The 27100-nt window shown below is 53.7% G+C and overlaps 1 protein-coding gene across 10 annotated transcripts in view; it reads left to right on the top strand.

The window, feature by feature from the left end:
* The window catches only part of Adarb1 (adenosine deaminase RNA specific B1), an 85700-nt gene that overhangs the window by 34723 nt on the left and 23877 nt on the right, over positions 1-27100 (top strand). For 8 of the 10 annotated variants that reach the window (XR_015451191.1, XR_015451185.1, XM_021256403.2 and 5 more), the window contains 6 exons: positions 13690-13764; positions 17411-18345; positions 21564-21678; positions 23523-23691; positions 24360-24508; positions 25591-25759. Coding sequence is in view for 8 of the 10 variants with exons in the window: in XM_087210895.1 (XP_087067021.1) it covers positions 13690-13764; positions 17411-18345; positions 21564-21678; positions 23523-23691; positions 24360-24508; positions 25591-25759 (1612 nt within the window). In the remaining 2 variants the exon portion in view is untranslated. Of the gene's footprint in view, positions 1-13689; positions 13765-13950; positions 18346-21563; positions 21679-23522; positions 23692-24359; positions 24509-25590; positions 25760-27100 lie in introns of those variants that run through there. The other 2 variants (XM_087210951.1, XM_087210948.1) reach the window with 2 other exon arrangements.

Below are 27100 nucleotides of genomic sequence, written 5' to 3'. Positions count from 1 at the left end.
TCTTTCATTCTCAGGCTTCTTGCGTTTTTCTTTCACTTGAAACTTTTTTCCTGAGATTTTGCGTTCTTTTAAATTAGACCATGGAGGTTAATCTGCAGAGTCGCCCTGTTGTGGGTGCAGTCTGGCACCTGGTGGCGGTCGCCGCTGCTGCTGCCCTCCCTGGGCTCTGCTCCTGCCTGTGCCCTCGCCCTGCCCGTGCGGGCGTCCTGGTCACCCTGGCCACCGGTGCCCCTCTGGGGTGACTCGTGCTGGCTGTGGACCTGCGAGTGGCTCCCTGTGGACAGCAGGTGGCGCTGTAGGACCGCGTCTCAGCCTGGCTGCTGCTCTGGCTTCCCGGAGAGCAGCGCTGCTCTGGAGGATGCAGTGTGACCCTGGTGAGGGGCCTGCGGGCCAGACACCGCCCTATGGCTCACTGAGCCTGGGGTGCTCAGCCAGCCCACGGGCAAACACTTCCTTAGTTTGCCCCGAGGTGGGCCGGAAGGGCTTCTGCCACAGACCACGACACCGTTTCTGTCACAGTGTCAGGCTTAGTGCGGGCCTCCTGCTTCAGCCGAGCATTTCAGGCGGGCGTAATTACGTCAGGAGGCGGAAAGCCCCGCTGACCTCTATTTCCTGGCTGCAGGACTGGGGGCCTGACCGGGGGCGCTCTGCAGGGTGCCGCCTGCCCCGCCTCGCTTCCTCCGCCCTCCATGCCTCGCGCTCCCCCAGCCCAGCTTTGCCCCTTGGCCCGTGACTGGGTCGTCTGCTGGGCCCCTTGGCCTCTGCTCCCGGAGCCCAGCGGTGGTGCCACTCGAGGTGTCCCTGCCCTTCCCTGCCACAGGCGTCAGTGGCAGATCCAGGTGTCTACGTGCGGAAGCATGTCCCTGTGAAGCGTGCTCACCTGGAGAATGGTGTCCACGCGGAGAGGCGGTCCATGCTTGGAACCTGCGCCTTGGGGATCCTGGTGCCCCAGACCCTGGCTGGGAGCAGCCATGTTTGCCCAGTGGGTGATGCCAGCATGGAGCCTGGGCCCATGGTGCTCTTGTCCTGCTGGGCTCTGCCCCTGGCCGGGCTTCCCAGCAGCTGCCCATCCGTCGCCACTAGTGCCTCTTGGAAGTGTAACGGTGCCAGACTACTGAGGCTGAGGCCACCAGCTGTGCCAGGCACATCCTGCCACCATCCCAGTGATGTCCACACAAGGACTCTGAGGAGCCAGGAGGGGGGCAGCATATCCAAGGCCCTACTCCCGCGAGGTGGAGCAGGCCCTGACCAGGGCACTCTGCTGGTCACTGCTCTGCAGCCATGGCCATGTGTGCAGCTGTGCAGGTTGTAGACTGCACAACTACACCCCGAAGGCATGGCTTGAAAGGTGTCTGTCCTGGCCATAGAACAAGGGGTGGTCGGGCGATACCCTCGCATAACCACTGCACTTCCTCCTTTGCCTTGCTAGAGCACATGGTCACAAAGGCAGCAGGGAATGCTTCTTGCTCCCCAGGTTCTGTCAGGCAGGGACCGACCTTGTGCAGGGAGAGGCCTGTAAACAGGTTGGGGAAGGAAAATCAGCTGTGCTGCTCCCTGCAGAGGCATCTGAGCCACAGCGTGGTGCCTGTTCCTAGCCTTGATTCCATGTAAATAACTGACAAGGGGATGACTGACTCATGTAGCTCAGGATTCTGATAGAGTAAGCTTTGTTTTTCTTTTTCGTAAGAGGAGAAGATGCATAAGGGTTTTATCCTGAATTAATGGTCTAGGGACGTTAAATTTTAGAGTCCTTGCTCTGAGGACAGAGATAAAAATAAAATTAATTAGTCAGCGTTAGTGTCAGGTGCTCCATGGCGTGTGGCCGCCAGCGGCTTCCCCTGGAATGAAGCGATTGTAACTTTTAGCGACGCGGGAGATGAAGACGGGGCTCTTCTGAGGCCGGGAGGGAGCCCAAAGTGTGTTTGCAGCTGTAAACTGCGACGGGATCCTTTGAGGCCGCGTGGACAGTGCATCGGGTCCTGCTGCCCAGTCTCTGGGTTCTCTTAACCCTAGGCGTTGCCTGCGCCGCGGACTCGGCTCCCTGACAGTGTGGGGGGCCGAGTGCTGCTCTGCTCTGCACTGGTGCTGAGTGGTCGTCCGAGCACCAGGGGCGCTGTGCGCTGTGTGGTGTGTGCACCGGTGTGTGCGTTTGTGTGCCTTCATGTGTGCCTGCATGTGTGTGCCGGCCTCGGTGGCCCTGGCTGGCCTCAGTCCCCTGCCCTGCGCAGCAGGAGAGCTGGCTGGAGCAGCCCAGGCCCTGCGGGAATCGGGTGTGTGGAGAAGGCCCTGGTCCTGGCCAGGGCCTCCTCTGGGGACGCCCGTCGTGGCTATTCCTCTCGGGGCGCCACCCCATCGCCCGAGTTTATCTGGCCTGCCCAGGCTGTGTGCCTCTCTCCCTTTCTGCGCCCTCTTTCCTGGGGGTGTTCCCCTCTGTCATCCTCGGGTTCCTGCACAGCGGGGGCTCTGCTGGCCGCGGGGCTCCGTCCCTAGAGCTCACAGGCTGTGCTTCCTCCCTTGGCCTGGAGCTTCGAGCCTGCATTGGAGGGCTGGGTGTCACACGTCACTTCTGGCGCTGTGCAGGATGCCACTGTGGTGCTCGGTCCCCTTCTATCCCAGTCCTGCCTAATTCTGCAGCGTGATGGACGAGTCCAAGGCGGAGGAGCCTGCAGCCAGCCGTGCAGTCCTGTCAGCAGGGGTGGCCGCCGTCCTGCCTGCTGGGCAATCCGCTGTGTGACCTCGGTGGCTGGGGACACCAATGAGCCTGGGGCTGGCTGGGGCCAGCAGCTGCTCCTCTGCATGTTGTTGCTCGGCTGGCTTGGGAGCTTCAAGCATGGGGATCTCCCTCTGCGCTGGGGGCCGCCAGTGCAGGAGGCGGCGCAGGAGACGCTCGGAGAGGAGAGGTAACGCGTGCGTGTGAGTGCGCAGGGCGAGGGCTGGGATCGTCCTGCTGGCCGGTGCCCCTTCCCTGCCAGCTGCCTGTCCCCTCTTGGTGTTGCACAGCAAGGTAGAGAGGGCGGGTTGCAGAGGGGATCGGAGTGGGTCTGTCGTGCATGTAGAAGTCCTGCTCGCATCAGAGGCTGAAGTACCCTTCCCAGAGATGTCCGTGCAGCCCTCAAAGCTGGTGGCTTCCAGCATTGCAAAGTTTTCCCTCTGGGGACAGACGCTGTAGGAGACAGGTCTAGTCTTGCTGTGGCACTTCATGAATGGCTCTCCTCTCCTAAATCTCCTCTTTGTGCTGTGGCAACCAAGACTGGCAACCCCTGGGGAGACGCTTGTCTTCCACGAGAAAGGAGGGCAAATTCCTCACATTCAGCACTCTAGGTTCATTCCAGTCCTTAATGCAAGACACAAAATCTAAATTCTTTTGTTTTAAAACCAGATTCAAAGGTTGCCCATAGCTGTGACAATTACACTGTTGGATTCTGGAGGCGAAGTGTTCCTATGAAAGCCGCTGACAGTCATGTAACTGAGGTTGTCACCAGAAATGTCCCTGTGGGGAGAGGCTTCCAGCAGGAGCACGGACACAGCGTGGTGTCTCCCGCTGCCTCTGCTTTCCTGGGTGTCCCCTAGTGCCACCACCCCATGGGACCGGGTGGACCTGTCCCATGACAGGCTCTTGGGGTTTCTGCAGCAGGAGGTGGTCAGCTTCTCAGAAAATGAGCTGCAGATGTTCACATGGGTCCTAAGACCCTCACCAGTGGACACTGAAGTCAGGAAAGCCCCAGGCAGTTTGAGCCTCATGGGCTCTGCACCTTCCTGAGCTCCCTGTCGCTCCTGGCATCTGGACCCACATCCTGGGGCAGGAGAGGCACCCACAGGGCTGAGTCCTGGCCCCAAAGAAGGAATGGGACGAGCTGGGGTGGTCAGCCTGTGGCCAGGTGACCAGTGAGTGTCCTCTGTGTGTAAGTCCTCGTGAGCAGTGTGCCTGACTCTTCATGGGGGGCACTGTCCCTGAAACTAGAGAAGATGCCTTAAAATAACAGATAGTAGAGACCAGCTCTCCTGTTTATACCAAATTGGCGAAATTCTGTAAGATACAAAGTGTGGCCTTTTGCATAGTTTTAAAGTGCTGCAAACTGTGCATATTGAATCACGGTTTCCTAAGACAGTGTCGGGTCTGCTTTTGAAGTGTCTTTCTTTGTTGGAATGGTGCGGGGGCCAGCTGCTTGGTTTCATCAGCTTTGGCAGCAGTGCAGCCTCAACCATCTCCCTTGCTCCAGTTTCCGCGCAGTGCTGCATCCTCCAGGGCCAGCCGGTGACCTGACCATAGGGATCACCATCAGAAAGCACAGAGTCGTCTCGCATGGTGTCACCAGGACCTGCACCCAGCAGGGAGACGTGGCGCGTGGTCAGGCTGCCCCCACCTGGCCAGTCCTCAGGGGTGGGTGCCGGATGGAGGGACCCAGAGCCCTCCCCAGGCTCCCTGTGTGAGTCGGGCCTCCAGGTGGAGGGCACTGTCCTCGGCATGGTCTGTCCCAGGTATGACAGCACCCATGCTGCAGCAGGCCCTCTGCACGCCCGTGGGGACCACGGTGACTCTGAGCTGTTTCCAGGGTGGGGAGGCAAATAGGCCCAGGACACCTGTGGAGGTGCAGGTGTGGACAGGTGTGGACAGGTGTGGCGTTTGCTGAGTAAGGGGCACCCCGACACCCTGAGCCACCAGACAGCCGAGGGGCAGCAGCTGTTATGCTGCCTCCTCCAGTCTCAGCTGTGACTTCCTTCTGCTCCCAGAAAATGAACTGAGCGGTTAAATCAGTCAGAGCTCGTCTCCCTGCACCCCTGCAGGTGGGCGCCACGGACAGAACCCGCAGCACTATGAACTGAGTTAAGTGGGACTGACACAGGAGCCAGGGTCCCCAGACTCTGACACGGTATTCATTCCATCCCATCATCGTTACAGCTCCGTTGTGAGCCTGTAAACCCCACACCTCGCTCTCATTAAAGGACATAATTTACAAGGCCCACGGCAAAACTTCCTGGTTCCCTGCTGGGCTGCAGGGCTCTGGAGGACCATGACAGCAAGGAGCCTGAAGGGAGCCAGTGGCCAGCGACAGAGGACAGGACAGTGTCCGGCGGACAGATGCTCTCTGCCTGGCAGGGCCCAGGCCTGCGGTGGGCGGGCAGCCAGGCACCCCCAGCCGGCTCTCCTGGGTGAGGATCCTTGTCCTTGTCACCCTGATGGCTGCTCCTGGCTGCCACAGCCAGGCCGACCGTGCCAGTGGGCTGGGTGGAGGGCAGGCCAGGACGCAGCTTGGCTCCTGAGGGCTGTGCACCTTGCTCACAGCCTGGGTCTTCTTGTGTGCTCCATGTCCTCCCGAGTCCTCTGCGTCCTTACACATGCTCCATGTCCTCTTGCCCCTACTGTTGGGGGCATCAGCATCTTCTGCGGAGGAGAGGGAGCTGCAGACAGGAGTAGTGGGGTCCTGGCCCAAGGGCCGCTCTGTCAGGGAGTCAAGCTTGCGCCGGGCCAGCGCTGCCCTCACCCCTGTGTCCCAGCTGCCCGGGGTGCCTGCACTCCTGCACAGACCCCACGTGCCCTCTCCCTGCCCTTCAGCATCGAGCGGGCGCCTGGACTGATGAGGAAGCTGTGTTTCCCAGCACTTGGTGTAAAAGAACCATCACCATCATGGAAGATTCGGGGAGACCAGAGAGAGAGGCAGGTGGCCCTAGGGTCCACAGAGGGCAGCACATCAGGGACTCCTGGCCGAAACGCGGTCACTGGGGCGGGAGGACTAGTGGATCACACCGTGTGGGGTGGGGTGGAGGTCTGCTGCAGGGTAGGGCTAGGGGCCCCGGTCTGTCAGGCCAGCGGAGGGCTTGCGACTTCCCCAGAAGGGGATGGTCTTGGTGTGAGATGGCAGCTGAGTGTTTTGACACTCTTTGAGGGGCTGTTGTGTTGGGTAAAACCCCCAGGTGAGGTGTGTTCTGTGCACTGTGAAGAACCTGCCAGATTTCGGGTTGTTGTAGCCATTGTTAAGTGAATAATCAGCTCCCTGTTCTGTCTCTCCTGGGGCTGGAGAATTATGCTCCATTTCAGTTTGCTGCTTGATTTAGTAAAGAACCAGCACCAATAATCCCACCTTCACACTTCCCCTGTTTAAAATCTGCAGTTTGTTTTGCCTTTATAGAGGTAACTACCGCTGGGCATTCTTTTTTTTTTGGTACTGGGGATCGAACTCAGGTCCTTGCACTTTCCAGGCAGGCAGTGGAACCACTGAGCTAAATCCCCAGCCCCCCAAAATCTGCAGTTTATAGCTGTTTAAAATAAGACTCATTACAGTCAAAAGAACATGTGACCTTTTTCTGAAAAACTATCCTTTCTTGAGGGAAAAATCCGATCAAATCCAGTAGTAATTTAATAATATTAATGAAGTTTACCATTATCTTACCAGTGTTTAACCTATACATCTTTAATGGCCTTTTGAGATAGCATTTTCCACCAATCGGTGGAAGATATTCCCTTTCTGACACTTCTTTAAGTAAATTGTGTTCTTTGTGTTTTAATTGAGAATGTCTCCTTTCCCTAGGTGGGAGGGGTGGCTTTCCGGGTGGAGAGAGGCGGAACCTAAGCATTCCAAACAGCTAACTGGTGCCGAGAGCGATGTAAAGAGTAACCGTGTACCTCACTGCCGACTCAGAACTGCTCCCGGAAGTCAGAAGCCGGCTGTGGAGCGCGTTGCGGGCCGCGTGGCTGGCTGGTCTCCCACGTGGGTGCCCTGCTCCCTCTCGAGTGCCCTGATCCACGCGCCACCTGCGCCACGCGTCACGCTGCCCGGGTGTCTGCCCTGCCGCCACACTTCCCGCCCCACTCAGTCTCGTGGGCCCGTGAGCCGCGTGTGTCCTGGACGTCCCCGGCCCTCCTGGAGCACTCGCCCCGGATTGCGCCTCACTTCAGTTTCCTGTGTCTGAGCCCTTCTATCCGGGCCGCTAAGGACGGAGAGTTGGGACTGCCGGAGAGTCCCGCCTGGGCCCGGGTCTTCAGGCCGAGTCTGAGGGGCTCGGTCGCCCTCTTCCTGCCCCAGGGCATCCTGGGAAACGACTCCGAATGTGGCTGTCAAATGAAGCTCTTTTGTAATTGGCCATTCCGGCAGTTTTCTTCCATGTGGGGTTTTTGTGGGGTTTTAAGAGAGTCTGCGAAATGTCAGAGCGTGGCTCTGGGAATGCTGCACAGCACTTGCTCTTGCTCTCTTTGTTTTGAAACCTTTGCCATCATGGCTGGCATTTGCAGCGCTGGGACTGTGCCTTCTGCCCTGCAAGAGCTTTACAGCTCCATCCCTAGCACACAGGCTCCCTCTGGCACCACGCACAGGGCAGTTACCCTCCGCTGGGAGACCTTTCCGTGTCCTTTGTGGAACGTTAGTGTGGACCAGCAGGAGAGCAGGGCGAGCCATGCAGACCTGTGGCCACCTCAGGCTGGGTCCCCTCCCTGTGCTTTCCTTGCCATTGCCACTTCTGTTCTCCCAGCCCAGACCCTGCGTGGGCGGGCGCCAGCCTTCCCAGCACACCGTGATGATGGGTCATAGAGAAGAACTCTGTCTCTGGGGTGCCTTCTGCCTGCTTTTGAATTAAACTTTTTATTTTGAGACTGTGTAGATTCTTGTGTGTTTTAGTCACTTTCCTTGTTGCTGGGACACAATACCCAACACACAATTTGGAGAAGCAGAGCTTTATTCTGGTTCACATTTCAGTCCATGGTGTGCTGGCTCCCAGGCAGGCAGCATGGTGGAAGGGCCGGTCAGAGGAGAGCTGCTCACAGGATGGAGGACAGAAAGCAGAGAGAGAAGGGGGAGCCAGGGAGGGAGGTGAATGCTTCTAGGCCACATCCCAGAGACTGCATCTTCTGACCAGGCCCTGCTTCCCAGCGTCAAGCCAGCCGTAGCCTCCATAATTCATTCACCATCCAGAAGCCACACCTATGAGTGCATGAGTTTGGGGGGGACATCTAGATGTAAACCATGCTCGTATGCATGAGACTCCGCTTCTCCAGATGAGCCCCCCGCAGTACAGTGGCCGTTGGTGGTGGTGGAGTGTTTAGTTCTGAGGAAACTGCCATTCCCCTTTCACCGTGACAGTGTGGTTTCCTTTCCCACTCAGGCGTGAAGGACATGTCTCCACCTCCTCGCAGCACCTGGGCTGTGCCTGGCCATTCTTACCCGTGCACCATGGTGTCTCCTGCACAGCCAGTGACTGCTAATTTTCCAGCTTCTGTCCTTTAGGGTGCAATGACTTCCTGGCATTTGCTCAGTTTCCAAATAGATTATTTGTTTTCCTGTTCCTTTTTGAGAATTTCTTATGCATTCTATATGTTGAATATGTAGTTTTCATGTAGTTTCTCCCAGTATGTATCTATTTTCTTAGAGTATAGGTTCTCAAAGTAGTTACCAATGATCTTCTGGATTTTGGCAAAACCCATTATGATTTCACCTTTTTCATTTCTAATTGAATGGATTTGGGTCTTTTCTTTCCTTATTTTTGGTAAGATTGGCTAATGGTTTATTTATTTTGTTTATTCTTTCAAAGACCTAGCTCTTCAATTCATTGATTCTTTGTACTGTTTTTTAGTCTCAATTTCATTAATTTCTGCTCTGATCTTTATAATTTCCTTCCTTGTACTAGCTTTGGATTTGGATTGTTCTTGTTTTTAGTACTTTAAGGTGCATCATTAGGTTATTTGTGCTTGTTCTGTTTTTCTGATGTGGACATTCAGAGCTATAAACTTCCCCCTAAGTCTTCTTTCATTGTGTCCCATGGGTTCTGGTATGTTGTACTGGCATTATTGTTTGGCTGTAGGAACTAAATTGTTCTTTAATTTCATCTGTGATTCATTGATTATTCAAGAAGATTGTCTTAGTCAAAATAGCTAACACCCAAAGTTAAAAGAGGAAAGGTTTATTTAGTTCACAGTTTGTAAAGGTTTCAGTCCATAATCGGCTGGCTCCAAGGCAGGATGGCGTGGTAGGAGGGGCATCACAGAGGAGAAATAGACCCTGGAAAACAGGCAAGAGACAGCAAAGCCCCAAGCAAGCAAGCAAGCAAGCAAGCAAGAAGCAGCAGCAGCAACAGCAGCAGCAGAAGCCTCTCTCTTTTGTCCCTTCCAGGCTACCTGCCCTTTGGGTGGTGCCACCCACACCCAGGTGGGCCTTTCCATTATCCATAACCAGAACTAGCTAGACTAATCAGTGGACTAATTTAGTAATCACACACCCTAGATGCATCCACTTTAACCCTAGAATCACACATCCTAGATACAGCCACCTCCCAGAGCTCCCTCCGATAAGTCCTTGAGGCTTCATGGAGACATCTAGACACAAGCCTTAACAAGGGTATTGTTTAATTTCCATGTGTTAGCAAAGAGTCTGTGGTTTCTTTTGCCATTGATTTCTAATTTGATTGCACTATGATCTGATAACCATAGAATAATTTCACTTCTGCATTTACTTAAGCATGCTTTATTGGTAGTATATGGTCTATTTTGCAGAAAGTCTCATGCGACTGAGAAGAATGTGTATTCTGTTGTTGTTGGATGGAACACTGTAAATATATATTAAATCTATTTACTTGAAGGTTTGGTTCAGTTCTGATATTTCTTTGTTGATTTTTTTTGTCTAATTGATCTATTTGTGACAGTGGAATATTGAGGTTCCTTATAATTGTGTTGATGTTTATCTTGTTTTTTTGTGTTTGTTAGTGTTTGTTTTTTGGGTTTTTTTTTTTTTTTTGGTACCAGGGATCAAACTCAGGTCCTTGCGCTTGTGTAGCAGGCGGTGAAACCACTGAGCTAAATCCCCGGTCCTGTTAGTGTTTGTTTTATGAAGTTGGGTATGCCAGTATTTGGTGCATATATGTTTATAATTGTTATTTCTTCTTGCTGAATTGTTCCCTTAACAATAGGGAACAATAGATAGTGACCTTTGTCTTTTTTTTTTTTTCTTGGTACTGGGAATCAAACTTGGGGCCTTGCACTTGTGAGGCAGGCGGCGGCACCACTGAGGTAGATCCCTGGCTCTGTCTCTTTTGATCAGTCTTGACTTAAAGTCCGCTCTGTCTGAAATTATGATAGCTACCCTTGCTTTTTTCTGACTCCCCATTGTATAGAATATTGTTTTCCATCCTTTCACTTTTAATATGTGAATTTCTTTTTGAATTAAATGTGTTTCTTTTATACTGTATATTGTTGTGTTTTGTTTCTTGATCTAGTCTGCCAATCTGTGTCTTTTGATTGGGGAATGGAGACCATTCACATTGAGAGTTATTACTGAGAGATACTGATTTATTGCTGTCATTGCATTACTTTTCTGTTGTTGATTTTCTTATTTTTTCCCTTTTGCTTAGCTGCTCATCCTACGGAGTGTAGTGATTCTTTCTAACTTACTGGCATTCTTGGTTTTATTGTCTGTTTTTAGGATGTCCTTGAGATATTTCTGTAATGCTGGTTTGGTGGTCATGAATTTCTTGAGGTGCTCCTTGTCATGGAAATATCTATTTCTCCATCAATTTTGAAGGAAAGTTTTGCAGAATACGTAAGTTGGGGTTAGAAGTCATTTTTAAAAATGTTTTATTTCTTGTTTGCTTTTTATTTTTACCTCATTCTTTTTTTGGTGTTTTGTTTTGTTTTGGGTACTGGGGTTCAAACTCAAGATCCTGCACTTGCCAGGCAGGCGCGGCGCCGCTGAGCTACATCCCCGGCTCTTAGTGGTTGTTCTTTTAGGACTTGAAACACTTCACTCCAAGTCCTCCTGGCCTTTAAGGTTTGTGTAGAGAAGTCTTCTGTGATTCTAATGGGTTCACCTTTATATGTGACTCCATTGTCTTTCTCTACCAGCCTTTTTTTGTCCCTGTGAGGGACTTCTGGTACTCTGAGTATTATGTGGCCAGAGAGGTTCTCTTTTGGTCATGGCTATTTGGGGTTCTAGATGCCTCATTTATCTGTATGTTTATTTCTTTCCCTATATTTGGTATGTTTTCTACCATTATTCCTGTGAGCAGGTTTTTGTATGCCATTTATGTTGTCTTCTATCTTCCACTTAATCCATTAGTTAGATTAATCTTCGTGTCATCCAGCAACTGTTAGATCTAGTTTTGATTGAAACCTTCTCATGGATTCTTAATTCTTTGCTAAACTGGTCATTCGTGTTTTGTATAGTTTTGTTTAGCTCATCTAGCTTTTTATTGGTGTCTTCTGAAAGCTCCTAGATCATTTTAGTTTTTATTCCATTATCTGTTCAGTTATATCTTTCTGTGATTCCTGCTGAGTACCTCCTTGATCTGTTTTCTTTTCTTTTCTTTCTTTCTTTTTTTTTTTTTGGTACTGGGGATCGAACTCAGGACCTTGCGCTTGCCAGGCAGGCACTGGGACTACTGAGCTAAATCCTGGCCCTTGTTTTCTGACCTTCTCTATTATCCTTTCAAGTAATTTGGTAGTGTAGTTTATGCTCTTCTCCCCCTTAACCCCCCAGATTAGCTTCAGGCGAGTTGGGAATTTTAGGAGGTGTTCTGTTGCCTGTCTTCTCATTTTTATTGTTTTGTTTGTTTTGTTTTATGCTGAGGTTTGTGGGCACTTACAATGTAAAGACTCTGTTGCTAGTATAGAGCTCTCTTTAGTCAGTCACTTCTCAGTGATGAACTTTGGGCATGGCTAATTATAGTTCTTTGCCTCATCCCCAAAATCCAACCACCTCTGTTAACTTGGGACTCTAGTATTGTTAGTGCCATAAGGTAATCTGAGCATTGGCTTACAGGGAAAGCCCATTAATAGCAACAGTTGTGGTACTCTGATAATATCAAGCAGATCAGCTATAGTAGTATCGTCCAAGATAAATTTTATATTAACATGCCATAAGAACCAATCATGTACTGCCCTTACCTCTAAGAAATTCACAATTATAGGGAGAACCTGAAGACAACTCAGGTATCGATTTACAGCTAATATGTACCAAATATACCAGCTATATTTCTGCTTATGGTAGAAAAGAATTCAACAGTAATTTCATAGAGTTAACTAAAGATTCATAAAGCTTTAGGCTTTTTCGCAGAGACCGGGTGTGTGATGGGGCCGAGAGGGACGCCCCCTTGGTCCTGGTGCAGTCAGTACAGCGCTGCCCCCGCCTTGTCCAGGGGCGGGCGCAGCGCGTGGGTCATTTCCGGGCCCCCGCTGTTCGCTGGGCACCCTGCCTGTCGCCTGTTGCCGGTGCCACACTGTGCACTGGTGGTGGCCGGGCCAGGAGCGCTGCGCTGCTGGGCTTTGCTCCCGAGGCCACTCGGCATTGCGTCCCCTCCGTTGGCGTCTGCCGACTTCTCTCTTCCCTCTGAGCTCGCCCGGGTTCTTGGTTCTCGTGGTTGGTGTTTTCTTGGCACCCTGTTTACTGCACCAAGAGCCGCAAGGTGGAACCCACGCCCCTCTCTCAGCTGACTCCCCGGCACATGCGCCGCAGGGCAGGAGATGTGGCCTCGCTGTGTGGGCTTGAGCTGCACCTGCTCCCGCTGGCTCCAGGGCCCCCAGTGCCAGCGGAGGCTGGCGGGGTCCCCCAGGACCTTGTGCTGTGGTGTGCGGCACGGGGTGGGAAGGAAGCAGCTCTGAACTGGCCGTGTGTGGGCGCTGTTCGGGAAGCGGTCAGTCACACTGGATTCCTCAGATGCAGCATCAGATTGGCTCAAGGTTCTTGGGTGTCCAGCTTGGCACATAATAGACTCTCAGAAAACGTGGAGTAATCAATAAATATGAAATAACAATGCTTTTAAAACTATCTGGAAGACTTTCCCAAATAAAGGATCCCACACAGAAACTCGGTTAACCTTTAGCAGTACATTTGCTAAAAGTGCAGTGAGATTAAACATTGCTAACATGATTTTCCTGAAAAATATATACTTCATGTATATGATATATGAAATAAGTGGCATCTGTGCATGTCTTAGCACGTTTAATAAGCATTCCCTAAAAGCAATGAATTTACCTTTTCAACATTTATAATCTAAGTTTATTTGTATACAAAGGAATGTGTGCTTTGCAAATTTGGGGATTTTTTTCCTCACTTGCAGGTTGATGGGTTTCTTTCTCATAGACTGTTAGTAGAGTCTTGCAAAGTGTATCAGAAATGTTGAGGAAGAGGAAACCCTTAAGTTTGTTAATAATTAGGCCGTTGAAGTAATTGCTCTTTGAAGATTTCCTATCCTGCCAGCCAGGTGATAAATTGTGCACAGCTAGGAAATGGCGTTAGGTTTATCAGTGGCACATTGCCTGGCCTCAACCGTGGGGGGCTCTTCAGGTACCGCTGGGGGTCAGCTGAAATGGAATGAGGGCCACTGGGTCTTGAGACGTGCCTTGCTTTTATAGTGCAAACCACAGGCCTGCCGGGGCCAGGACTGGATGGCACACGGATCTGAGCTGTGGTTGCTGTCGTGAAGTGGCCCGAGCTCCAGGTCCCCCCCCCCACTGCCCACTCAGTGCTCTGCGTGGCCCTCCACCCTGGAATGGCCCCAGGCCCCTGGCCATGACCCCATGCCCTCCTCCACTGTCAGGGTCCTTCAGTGGCCCAAGCACCAGGAGGTGAGAGCCTGAGAATATCCTATCCCTCGTGGCTGACCTGATGTTCTGGTGTCACGACTGCTTCTTTAATTTGCAGTGATGCTGTGACCATTCCACGGGGCAGACCGACCTCGCTTCACTGATTCTTGTTTTCTTGCTTGTTTCAGACAGGAACCATCTCCACCAGTCAAGAAGCCCTCGAAAGTATTTTGCCATGGATGTAGAGGATGAAGACAACATGAGTAAGACCTAGGCCTACCGTGTAGTCTCAGCTCGTTTCCCGTTAATGGTTTAGCATGTTGTAAGCTTGATTAACGAGAGGAATTGGGGAGCTGGATGTTCCCTTTGCTCTGGGCTGTTGGCAGTGGTGTATTTTCATAGATTCTGTACAGCAGGTTTCAGCATTTACCCTGGATGTTTCCCTGCAGCACCTGTCTAGATTTCCCAGTCCCCACCGCCATGGGCCGTCTTTTTGTTGGAAATGTCCTTAGGTGCACAGTCTCGTAGCTCTGCGCGGTTTCACGTGACATCGTGTTGCAGCCTGGTCCTTATCCTAAGTCGAGGACAACTTCGAGATCGACTCAGACGCCCGTCATTGGGCAGCAGTGTGCACAGCCCCCTGCGACACTGGCCCTCTGGAATGCAGAGGGGTCTCCCGTGGTCCTGGTCTCCAGAGACTTTGAGAGTTGGGCTGGTGGGACTGCATCTCTCACTTCTGCTTTGCCCTCAGTTCCAGAGGGCAGTGGGTGCCCAAGGAAGGGGAGATGATCCCCGGAAGTCGGGCCCACCACGAGGAGCTGCCTGGGGACAGTGTCTTCTTGCTGGCATGGCACATTATCTGTCTTGAGCAAGAACACGTGGCTCCCAGGGCCAACCCGTTTACTGGGAGTGGTTCTAACATCAGAGGCTGCACAGTGCACTTCCCATGACTCATGCATGGTGCAGCCACGGGACGCAGGCCTGCTTCCGTCCACCCCCAAGAGCCACCACCCCAAGGTGTCTGCAGACAGTGCCATGGCTCGCCTTGGGCCTGCTCGTGGGCTGTGGCAGATGTTCCCACCGCTGAGTGTGGCCCCGAGTGGCATGGACGGCCCTGGCCCAGCGTGCAAGGCTCTGCCAACATGTGCGCTGCCCGTGGCTGCGGGGTGTTCTCAGGTGCTGCCCTCCTCGTCCTGCTCTTGAGATATTTTACAGACCCAGCCGTGGGCGTTTGCTGGGTGTTCCACCTGCCATTTCTTGTCCTGCTGCCACTTTTAAGAGCGAGAGTGAACTCACACTCCTGTTTCAGAGCACAGGTCTCGTGCAGCGCCAGCGCCGTACCCGGGTGTGTGCTGGGGGCCCTTAGTGCCGCCTGTGGGGACTGGACGGTGCCCCCAGGCCCTGTGACCTAACCCGAGGAAGACCCTCCAAGGAGTTTTCTGGAAAGAGAAGCTGCTCGGTGTTGTGCCAAAACTGCAATGCCAGGCCTGTGTTTTCTCTCTGTTTGAGAGCTACGAAAAGTTTCATCGTGATGAACGCTCACTGTTCGGGAAAGTGGTGCTCTAGTGTGCAGAGAGGAGGCCTCTCGAGAACAGAGTCTCCTCCAGGCTTAGCGTTTTATTCTCCTTTACTTAACTTCACTGGTCCTTTTGAAGTACATAAGAGTTCAAGACTGTTGTGCTATGCCACAGTGTACTTTTCTTCTCTTTACAAGACTATTTGTCAGCTTGATGCTGACTATCATTATGTCTGAAAAGAAAGAATGGGTTGTTTCCGAGGTTATAAATACTTGATTAAATGCATGTCAGTACGCTTCTGATTTGATTCTCTATGCTGGTAACTGTAGCGATGGCAGTGAACTGTAAGTGGTGTCTAGTGTGTGATGTTCTCTCTCCCTCCACTAATCTCTCGATTTTTTCTTGGCTCTACTTTCTTAAACCTTTGTTCCCTTAAGCACCGAAAGGAGTAACCTACCGGCCTTTTGCTGGAGGATGTTATAAATGAAAATTTAGCAAACATTCCATTGCTTTGTGAACCGAGGGAAGTGGTGTGTGTGTCGGGTGTCCTGGAGGCTGGGCATCCTGAGAAGTTCCCCGGGCTGTGTGTAGAGCAGGCTCCTTCGCTGCCTGGGCCGAAGGACCCAGCCCTGGGCGCTCGCAGCTTTAGTGTCAAGGACTGGCGATGCCCAGGACACTGTCACCTAAACCTTCCGTGGTCCCACTGACAAACATCCTCAGGATTTTCAGCTTGCTCAGCATAATGAGAAACCTCTTTACGTTATATAGTAGAAGCATCCCCTAAACGGTCATATTAGGGTGCACTTACAATTGTAAGAATATTTTGATTATTTAAAAGATAAGGGTTTTTGGAAGCTACTGGTAGAAAGTCTAATTACCTAAACATCTATAGCATTGCAAAGTCCTAAGCCAAGTGACCTGTAAAACTATGATAAAAAGGATTGATTTTTTTCTTTTAAAAATGTTTAATAAACTTAAAGGCAGGAGTGAACATTTTAAAAATTTTCCCCTTTTAAAATCGCAATCATGTTTATTTTGCCATGTACTTTTAGAATCCTAAAATTATCTTTACTGATTTTAAACGTGAAGTAGGATCAGTTATTCAGGAAACACATCAATTAATTGATTTTTGATTTTTTGGTACTGGGGCTCAAACTCAGGACCTTGTGCTTGTGAGTCAGGTGCGGTGCCATTGAGCTAAATTCCTGGCCCAATTAGAAAGACAAAATTGTTAGATATATTTATGAACTTAGGAAGTTGTATTCTGCTTGTAGCTTTGACTTGATATTTTGTTATTATTTTTTATCGTGGAACATAGTAAGGATTCTAAAATAAACAGTCCCTATATGTAATGAAAAATCTTACATGAATACCAGAAATAAAGCTATGTCTTTCAAAAAGAATTTCTAGTGGCTGGGGATTTAGCTCAGTGGCACTGTGCCAGCCTTACAGCCGCAAGGTCCTGAGTTTGATCCCCAATACCAAAAAAAAAAAAAAAATTTTCTAGAAAGTCATATTACTTTACACAAGGACAAGCAATTTTCTGCAATTGGTTGATAAACTAAATCAATTCATCACTGGGTTGGTTGTACGTTCTAACCCTGAGGACCCGGTTAGCCCAAGGGTTTAGGGATGGCACCCGCTCTGCTGAGAGATGGGCAGTGAAAGCCAGGGACACTGGAGCAGCCACCTTGAGGGTCCTGGGAGGGAGGAGCACACTGAGGTACATGTCTGTCCATCTGCCTGTCCGTCCATCCATATACTGATGGACTACACTGCATTTCATCAGACGTAGTGAGAGTTCTGGATTCTTACTGTCCGGCATTTTGACAAGCCTAAGGGAAGAGCTGTATCTCTGGGCAGATTGGATTATTCTCAGTAGAAAAATGACTAAACATTTTTAACTTTTTTTTGGTAGTATGGGGGATTGATTGAACCCAGGGCTTTTGGACTGAGTTACATCTCCAGCACTATTTTTGTTTTTGTTTTGAGGCAGGGTTTCACCAAGTTGTTAAATTGCCCAGGCAGGGTTCAAACTTGTTCTCCTTCCGCCTTAGCCTCCCAGAGTGCTGTGATTATGGGTGTGCACTACCACACCTGGTTTAAAACTGTTACCTGTTAATGTAAAAGCAGTGGTGAACTAAATAAAAGAGATATTAGCCACCATTCAGCATCCTCTCCGGAGGGTTCTTTGACCCAATCTACAGTTCCTCGTGTTTTTCTAGAGGGCAGATCTCTCTCTCTCTCTCTCTCTCTCTCTCACACACACACACACACACACACACACACACACCACTTAAGCGGTCACAAAGAGGTAAAGGAATCTATAAATTTTGCATTTACAAGATCCTGCAACGAAGGCGTTGTAAGTTACTCTTTCTGGGCATCGCAGGTTCCAGCAGCGCAGATGTTAAAGAAAACCGCAATCTGGACAACGTGTCCCCCAGGGACAGTGGCACACCCGGTCCTGTCGAGGGCACCCAGCTCTCCAACGGGGGTGGCAGTGGAAGTGGCAGGAAGAGGCCACTGGAGGAGGGCAGCAATGGCCACTCCAAGTACCGCCTGAAGAAGCGGAGGAAGATGCCAGGACCCGTGCTGCCCAAGAACGCCCTGATGCAGCTGAATGAGATCAAGCCAGGCCTGCAGTACACGCTGCTGTCACAGACAGGGCCCGTGCACGCCCCATGCTTTGTCATGTCCGTGGAGGTGAACGGGCAGGTGTTCGAGGGCTCGGGCCCCACCAAGAAGAAGGCCAAGCTGCACGCGGCCGAGAAGGCCCTGCGCTCCTTCGTGCAGTTCCCCAACGCCTCCGAGGCCCACCTTGCCATGGGCAGGACCCTGTCCGTGAACACGGACTTCACATCCGACCAGGCCGACTTCCCCGACACACTCTTCAACGGCTTCGAGACCCCCGACAAGGCCGAGCCGCCTTTCTACGTGGGCTCCAATGGCGACGACTCCTTCAGCTCCAGCGGGGACCTCAGCCTGTCGGCCTCGCCGGTGCCCGCCAGCCTGGCCCAGCCACCGCTGCCTGTGCCACCTCCCTTCCCACCGCCCAGTGGGAAGAACCCCGTGATGATCCTGAACGAGCTTCGCCCGGGGCTCAAGTACGACTTCCTGTCTGAGAGTGGCGAGAGCCACGCCAAGAGCTTCGTCATGTCCGTGGTGGTGGACGGCCAGTTTTTCGAGGGCTCGGGGCGGAACAAGAAGCTGGCCAAGGCCCGGGCCGCTCAGTCCGCCCTGGCCGCCATCTTCAACCTGCACTTGGACCAGACTCCGTCGCGCCAGCCTGTGCTCAGCGAGGGCCTGCAGCTGCACTTGCCGCAGGTGAGGAGGCCCCGTGCCCGACACCAGCACGCTCAAGAGCAGCCACCATGCGCTGCCCCTCCTTGCTGCCCTTGTAGCGGGCGGTCACTGCTGTGCTGCTGTGGGGCGGCCTCCCCGGGTTCTGTGGCCACGGAGCAGCCCAGTGGCCTCCCGCTGCATGCCAGGGCCCTGAGGTGCAGGGCAGGGACACGGTGGCCCCATCTATGCACCACACAGGGTTTCTGTCACAGGGACCCTTATCTCAGGAAGCTTTATCAGGAATCTGGGGCAGGAGCCCGAGCACTGTTTCCTGCTGTGTTCCCCACAAGCAGCCTCCCGTGTTCAGGGCGGCTGGGAGCCCATCAGGGTCGGGCACCGGGCCTCACCCCGAGGGGCTGGCTGGTGGCTGCATTCCCAAGGTGTAGAACCTGGCTAAGCAGAGAAGGAGCCCCAGCTGGTGGGGTGCACCAGCCTGGGGTGTGGGGAAGGGCCAGAGAGGGGGGCTGCTTCCACATGTGGGTGCTCTGCAGCCCTCCAGCTGCCTGGGGGGTCTCTGTACCCCGAATCTCCTCCCTAGCATCCACCTGGGCCCCCTGCTTCGGCTGGGCTGGGCAGCTGCTCCGGCCTGTTCCTGCCCCTGCCACACCCCAGCCCCTGGCAGTCAAGCTGAAGAGAGGAAGAGGCTCAGGGAGAAGGGCTTTCAGTCCCGGGGCCCAGTGAGTCTGGCACCAGACTCTCCTTAGGAGCCTGGGTCCCGTTTGGCTTGTGAGGAACCTCTTCTGCCATCTTGCATATTAGCTCCTTTCTGTCAGGCGCTCTCCTGTCTGTGGCATAGTCTACATCTGACCAGGAAACACGGATGTGACGGACAGGAAGCCATGTGCTTCCCCAGGAGTTCCTCTTCCGCCTTTGATGCAGCTCGAGGAAGCTCCTCAGTTGGAGCCTGAGGTGCCTAGTTCTTCCCAGTTTGTGAAAAGATGTCTCTTTTGCCTGAAGCAACCAAAAACAACACGTGGGGAGAGTGATCCATCCAGAATGTCTCCGGTTCTTCACGGGCCATGCACTGCTTTCTTTGCTGACTCCTTGCTCGCACTCTTCCTGGGAATCATTCTTCCATTTGTCACTTTACAAAGCAGCGGCCTTAGACCCGGTGCCGTTTAATTCCCAGGCTTTCTGTTTGGTAGAAAATCCTGGCCACCTGCTGTGACGCGGTCTCCCCTCATTGACAGGGTGTCCGGGACCCTCAGGACCACTCTGAGGCTGTGGCCTACAAGGCCTGGGACTGTGCAGGGTGAGCAGCTCAGGGGCAGCAGACCGAAGTCCCCACGAGGGGGTGTGGTGCCCCTGTGTCTCACTGACCTCAGGAAAGGACCGTACTCCTGGCCAGGGCGTGGCTGCATCTGCTGGGATCCAGGTCCCCTCAGCCTGTCCTGTCCTCACTGTCCTCCCAGTTTTGCACCTCTGTCCAGAACCACAGGCCAGCAGGGCTGTGCTCCTCTGCTCTGGGTGGCAGCCCCAGGGTAGCTCAGATGTGACAGTTTCTCCACAGGAGACCTGGTGGTGGCCTTGCTGGGTCCAAGCCCTGGGGCCGTATCACCGGCTTCACTGGCTTTTTTTTTTTTTTTTGGTACCAGGGATCAAACTTGGGTCCTTGCGCTTGCACAGCAGGCGGCGAAACCACTGAGCTAAATCCCCGGCCCTTCACTGGCTTTGACAGGAAGTTTCACGTGTGCTTCTTGGGTGGGTGCAGACCTTGCTGCTCCCTCGGAGGACGTAGGTCAAGCACCCTTCTGTGCTGCTGCAATGGAGGCATAGGCGAGTTATAACTGCAGACTGTGTTGTCCCCACCTAGCTGTGACGAGGCCTCCCATGCTCTGTGTCGCTGCAGGGACTGTGATGGGGCTGGACTTTTAAGAGCATGCTGCTTTTGTGATTGTGTCTGCGCTGAAAGGTTAGAAGCCAGCCACTTCTTGACCTGCTCAGGGCAGGCCCGCAGCCCCCTGTGGGGATTGGGAGCCACTCTGGGGCCTGGGAGCTGGGTCCTCCAGAGACACCAGCACAGGTGCCAGGCCCGGTCTGCAGGTCACTGGCCCTGTGCTGCGCCCATGCCTCTCTCAATGCTGCGACACACCTGCCCCTGCAGGTCCCAGAGACGGTTCTCGGGCTTACTCTTCCTCTCTTAGCACTTTCTTGTTTTTCAGTATGAGTTCAGGGCTCGGTCCTCACCCCAGCCCCTGGCCTTCGGCCCCGTCTGCTCTTGACCCTTTGCCTGTGCTCTCACCTGTCGCCGAGGTCCCCTGAGAGTGGGGACCTGGCCACCACCTGTCCTGCTGTGACACCACTGGGCCCAGGGGGTTCTGCTGGTCCAGGGCTGGAGGGACATCTGCAGCATCCTTGGGATGAGGGACGTGTCTGTCCATCTGGGAAGTGCTTGCTGGTGGCAGGTGGGACACTCGGGTCCGTCTGACTGAGGAGTGCGACTGGCAGGACAGAGTGCTGGAGCTCTGCCCTTCCCCGGGCCTGCAGCAGCATCACTGCCCAGACAGCGGGAATGCTGAGGCTCTCTCCAGACTCCAGCAAGAGCTGCGCTCTGACGTGCACACCCTGTGCCCCCGGGCGTCGGGAGGCACACTTGCTGCCCCTCCTTCAGTGGAAGGTGTGAGCCTCCCCTCACCTAAGGCTGGGCTGAGCGCTGGGCGCTGGGCCAGGTCAGGTGCATGTGCAGAGCATCTGCATCCTTGAGGGCGAGGCGCCTGCAGAGGCCCCATTCTTTATGAGCCTACTGCCCGCGCCCACTGCTCTCTACTCCTGGCCTGAGCAGACAGAGAGAGGCTCTCTGCTCAGAAAGTCCTGTTGCTAACGGAACCCGGGGAGCGTAGGGCAGAGTGGCATGGGGCATGAGCCAGCACCTCTCTGTGCCTCGGTTTCCCTGTGTGAGGCAGGTATGGCTGTGGGCCTCACACTCCATGTGTGCAGACCGCTAAGTCCATGCCAGGACTCCCAGCCAGAGCCTCATGTGATCCTGGGGTGTCTGTTCCCATGCAGTGTTGTGGAGGAAACATGTGTGCACACACAGTGCATACACAGGCGTGTGGCACATGCACTTTGGTCCGTCAGGCTCACTGGCACCACTCTCTGGAGTGGGGCAGCCTGCAGTGTCCCCATGGAGGGACAGTGTGCAGGCACTGGCCGGGACTGCCCATGCCCACGCCCCAAGCCCATCTCTGCCCCTCACCCAGGTGCTGGCAGACGCTGTCTCGCGCCTGGTCCTGGGTAAGTTCGGCGACCTGACGGACAACTTCTCCTCGCCACACGCACGCAGGAAAGTTCTGGCCGGAGTCGTCATGACCACAGGTAATGCACGCAGGTCGGACCCTGCCTGTCCTGGCCGACAAGGTCAGTGCTGCCAGCCTGCGAGGCCCCCGGGCACGGCAGGAGCGGGTCTCCCAGTGTAGGTTGCCCATAGAAACCTCGGCCCGGGGCTGGGCTGTGCCTCAGCAAGAACCCCGGTTCCTCTGGAGAAGCTGCCAGGTCCACGCCGGGGTCCGCTCATCCCCATCATGGGCTCGGCTCAGATGCAGCAGGAGTGACCTTTGCTCCCGAGGTGCCAGGCCTGCGGCATTGTCACTGCTGGTGCAGTGGGATCGGTTCCATGCTGTCACTGGTGTCTGGGGTGGCAGCAGCCTGATGATGTCTGTCCAGAAGCTCCCAGGGGCAGGGGAGTCCAGAACCCTCATCCACACTCCTGCGTGGCTCCTGGGGACTTCATCCCTGCCCGTGCGTGGCTCTCTGCATGGCCAGAGCTGGGCCAGGACCCACTGCAGTGCCTTGAGCTCCCGGGGCCTGCTTGGCCCAGCCCCCTGGACAGCTGGTTGTGGCACAGAGGGAGGGCCCTGGCAGCCAGAGAGTTGCCCCAGGATGCCGCACCCCCGTCGGTCACAGGGAGGTCGTGAGGCTGACGCCCTGGCAGGGTGCCCAGCAGACATGACAGCTGTGTGGCAGGCAGCGTGTCGTGACTCGCCAGGCCCTGGCTAGACCCCAGTCAAGCACCTTGCCCCCCTCACCTGTGCTTTGCTGCATTTCCACTCTGCTAAAAGCTGCCCTGAGTTGGCCTTGAAGCAGCTTCCCAGCAAGGCCCGGGCCCCATGTGTAGAAGCAGGGGGCAGCCACGTCCCTGCTATTGGGTCACTCAGCCACTGCCTAGGCGGCCAGTCCCCTGCAGGGGCCTTCCGCGTCTTCCATGACTGCTCAGAGCCCACACCTGGCCTTGGCATTTGCGCTGCCCGGAGGGAGCCGGGCCTGTCCTGTCCCAGGCCAAGGCTCTCGGTCACCCTGTCTGTAGGGAAGAGCACGTGTGGCCTCCAGGCTGAGGTGAGATGCAGGGCAGGAGGTCCCCCAGGCCTGGCGTGGGCCGGTTCCATGGGCTCCACTCCCTCCTGCTGCCCTCCCACGCACGAGCTCACCACACGCCGTTTCCAGTCTCCTGCGGTCACAGCACTGGGGCTGTGCCGGGCCTTGCATGGGCCAGGCAGCACCGTCCCTGTGCACACCCTGCCCAGGCAAGTGTTGGCACCACCAGGGGTCCCTGTGGAGGTCATACTCTGAATGTGACAGGCCACCAGTGGAGACCCCTTTCCTTCTGTTTCCCTTGGAGCCTGGGGGCCGTTCCTCCAGCCTCCTTAGTGCTTGGCTATTTGGCTTTAGGATTAGTCACCAGGAAGTTAGGCTATGTGTGTCTGTGCTTGTGTATACACACGAGTGCATCTGCCTGCATGTGGTGCTGCTGCTGGAACCCAGGGCTGTGCACATGCCAGGTGAGCACTCTAGCACTGAGCTGCACCTCGGCCCTTATTTCTGTCTGAGACAGCGTCTCTCTGAGTTGCCCAGGTTGGCCGTGACCTTGGCATACAGGCATGCGCCACCGTGTCTGGCAGCGAGCTCACCTTCACTAAGTGCCCCTGCCCATGCTCCTGGGTGAACAATCAGGAAAGACTGCTACACTGTGCCCTGCAGAGCAGGATGTGGCATCCCTGGGGGGCAAGAGCGGGCCCCTAGGAGGAGGCGTTGCAGGTGCAGGTTTGAGTGACATCCGGGGGATGAGGATGAGCTTGAAGCTCTGCCAATCCCTGAACATCCCAGCCCTGACAGCCCGGGCCGGACAGGCTGTGAGCCACTGATGTCCTCCTCCTGTCTTCCAGGTACGGATGTCAAAGACGCCAAGGTGATAAGCGTCTCAACAGGGACAAAGTGCATCAACGGCGAGTACATGAGCGACCGAGGGCTGGCGCTGAATGACTGCCATGCAGAGATCATCTCCCGGAGGTCCCTGCTGCGGTTCCTCTACGCACAGCTGGAGCTGTATCTGACGTGAGTGCAGAGCAGCAGCAGCAAGCGACTGTCGGGGAGCAAACCTCCCCTTCTTCTGTCAGCACACAGCAGTGCCTGGATCCGTGCACACACGCATGTACTCCCCAGGCACCTGTGCAGGCATCACATGGCCATAGATTCCAAGTCTGCTCCAAGACCCATGGACACATGTGGAGCTTCCTGGTCTGCCCAGGAAGTGGCTGTTTTCATTCTGGTCCCTGTCCTGGGCAGAGCTAACCCTATACATACCACTGCCCCTTTTTCGGCAGCCTGGGGATTGAACCCAGGGCCTTGCTCTAAGCTACAGCCCCAGCCCTTTTGCTGTGAGACAGGGCTCGCTGCACTGCTCAGGGAGGCCTTGAACTTGCCAGCCTCCTGCCTCAGCCTCTGAAGTAGCTGAAGTTACAGACATGGGCCACCAAACTGTTTTGTGAAGGCCACTTCTCCACTGGTCTTTCTGCTCTGCAGGCTCCCTGAGAAGGAGCAGCCACTGCTGGTTTGATGATGGGTCCGTGGCTGGTGGGCCTGTTAGTTACCGTAAACGTGCCGGAGCTCCGGGCCCAGCTCCCCTCTCCCCGATGACAATTCTGGGCTCTGAAGGTCATGCTCAGCACGGCCTCCTGGCTGCCCACAGCATTAAGCGTCACTTGCCCAACTTTTCCTTGCAGTAGCAGAGGTGATCAGAAGAGATCCATCTTTCAGAAGTCGGAGCGAGGTGGGTTCCGGCTGAGGGACACCGTGCAGTTCCACCTGTACATCAGCACCTCGCCCTGCGGCGACGCCAGGATCTTCTCCCCGCACGAGCCAGTGCTGGAAGGTATGGGCGGATCCTCCGGAAGCCTGCTCCAGGGACGGGTGGGCAGAAAGAAGGCACCCACAGCAAGGCCCTTTCTCGTCATTGTAAATTCCAGCCCTGGGTGTGGGTCTAGTAGAGGTCATTATAAAAGCCTGGAGTCTTTCTTCCTAATTAATCAATTAATTAATAGTTTCATTAGAACATTTTAAGGAATGAAAATTCCTGGTTCTGAAAAAAAGGAAGAAAAATGCCAGTTCCCCTTAACTGGTAACGGTAAAGATTTCAGTTGAGAGTCATGTCCCACATGGTCGCCCGGACCTGCCAGCTCTGTCCTCCACACTTCCAGTGAGTTGTGTCTGGGGGGACTGGGGCGGGGCTGCCCGTCCTGGGCGAGGAGGCGGAGCCTGTTGCCTCCACACCTGTCTGCCCCTTGCAGGCAAGGTGATATCCACATCCCTGCTCCCAAGCATAAGTGAGGTTTATTCAAACAGAACATTCGCTTACATTACTTTCCTTCATTATAAAAGCAGTATACAAACCCAGTGTGGAAAATGCTCACTAGTTTTAAAATACAAGAACGAAGATTAAAACCACCCATATCATATAACCCAGGACTAATTGCTATGGATGTTTTACATTTCCTGTGGATTTATTCTGCATCAATCCTCATTTATTTTTGAAATAAAATATAACCAACATCTAAGTATCCATTAGCAGAGTTGGGAGATCTTTGCATCTTGTCCTGCTTGTCTCCTCCCGCTCATTGTTAGTGATATAAAGAATCCTTTCAGGATCAGTGGCTTCCCCTGTCCCCAGCCCTCGAGGAGAACACACTCATGAATTTGGTTTGACTTACGTCTTTTCTGGTAAATTTTATAAATTTACAAATTTTAAATTTAAATTACAAATTTAAAATTTTATAGATTTGGATTTTGTGTATTTATGTATGTGTGTGCATATATGTGTTACACATGCATAAACATGCATCCATTTGTGTAAGTACGCTGTGTATTTATAGGGTATTGTTAGCAAGCCTTTCCAGTTATTGAAATTTAATAGATGTTTGCTCCCTGTGTGTTCTGAACACCCTCTTTCTCTCCTAGAACCAGCAGACAGACATCCAAATCGTAAAGCTAGGGGACAGCTACGGACAAAAATAGAGTCCGGCGAGGGCACCATCCCGGTGCGCTCGAACGCCAGCATCCAGACGTGGGACGGCGTGCTGCAGGGCGAGAGGCTCCTCACCATGTCCTGCAGCGACAAGATCGCCCGGTAAGGGTCAGCCTGGTGGCCACCTCCCTGCGACACAGCTCCTCTATGCCCTTTTCAAAACCATCCATGTCATGACAGCATGCTCCAACCTGGTCCCTCGGAGGACACGGACGGACGAGGGGACCTCAGCCTGGGGGCTCCAGGCTTCCCACACCACCCCCTTCAGGACAAGCGTCTTGTTGGCATCTGGGTTAGACCAGAGTGTTGACTGTCCCATGGGTGGTGACATTTAAAGGAAACACAAAAAGGTCTCCATCGGCAGCAGTGTAGTTTCACTGGTCTCTGTATTAGCACTGTGGGCATCAACGCAGTGGGAAACAGAAGCCCCCACCACGCTGTGCTGTGGGTTAGGCCTGGCTGGGGTGGCAAACACTATGCTGTGGATAGTGTGTGCCTGGGCATGCCACGCTCTCAGGGCCTGTGTCCAGGTCAGGTTGGGATGACCCGTTTCTTCAGGTACTGCTGCCGATTCCAGTAGCTCTTTGTTTTTGTATTTCAATAATGTTTATTTGGAAAAAAAAAGAAGAAGTTACATGAACAAATGGTGGAAAGCATATAGAATCAAAACCTCCCTCCTGGGGCACCTAGGAGCAGCTGTGGGCAGTGTCCAGAGGAGTTGGGACTGATGCGTGCACAGTGCGTCTCCTTTGGCCCCACACATCCATGGGTACAGGGCCAGCATCGTGACGAGGTTGAGGGAAGCACATTTCACTCAGTGGTGGAACCATCAGCACACTCAAGCCATAAGAGGCTAACACTTGCATCTTTTTAACTCTTTGCAAACGTTTTGTGTTGATTTGACAAGAGGTGGCCCACGCTGTGCATCTGCAGCCCTCTCCATGATTGACCTTCCCCTCCCATCCAAAGCCCATGACCATCCCTGCCCTGCACCCGAGCCTGCCATGTGGCCTCTCTGACCAGGAGAGTGGTGGGCACAGTGCTCCATGGTTCTGGGCATGTCTTTCCTCAGCCTGGCAGCTCTCACTCCCTATCTCTGGTGGCAGCTACCATGTGAGAGCTGCTCCATTGGGAGGTACCTTGTCTTCAGAGTCTCCATGTTGCTAGAGATCCCAACGGCCCAGGCCTCAGATCTGCATTCCAGGCCCAGGAACCCCAAGCAGGCAGGCCTGCCTTGGGCTCAGCTCACCTCCTAGAGCACAGGCACAGGCCATATCTTCTGGGGGAGAAAAGGGGCAGCCAAACTGGCATGGTGCCACTGGAACAAGACTGTGAGAGAAGGGGTATGGCCTCTGCTGGACAGTGTGTCATGGAGGACGGGGAACCAGTGGGAGGTGTTCTGTACCAGCAGCTGGGACGTGGTCCTGCAGGTCACCATGTAGA

This window comes from Heterocephalus glaber, unplaced genomic scaffold (genome assembly GCF_053883595.1).
Source record: "Heterocephalus glaber isolate CG9 unplaced genomic scaffold, H.glaber_assembly_v1.0 deba00000122, whole genome shotgun sequence".
NCBI lineage: Eukaryota > Metazoa > Chordata > Mammalia > Rodentia > Bathyergidae > Heterocephalus > Heterocephalus glaber.
The sequence above is the reverse complement of the archived record's forward strand: the minus strand, read 5'-3'. Positions and strand labels throughout refer to the sequence as shown.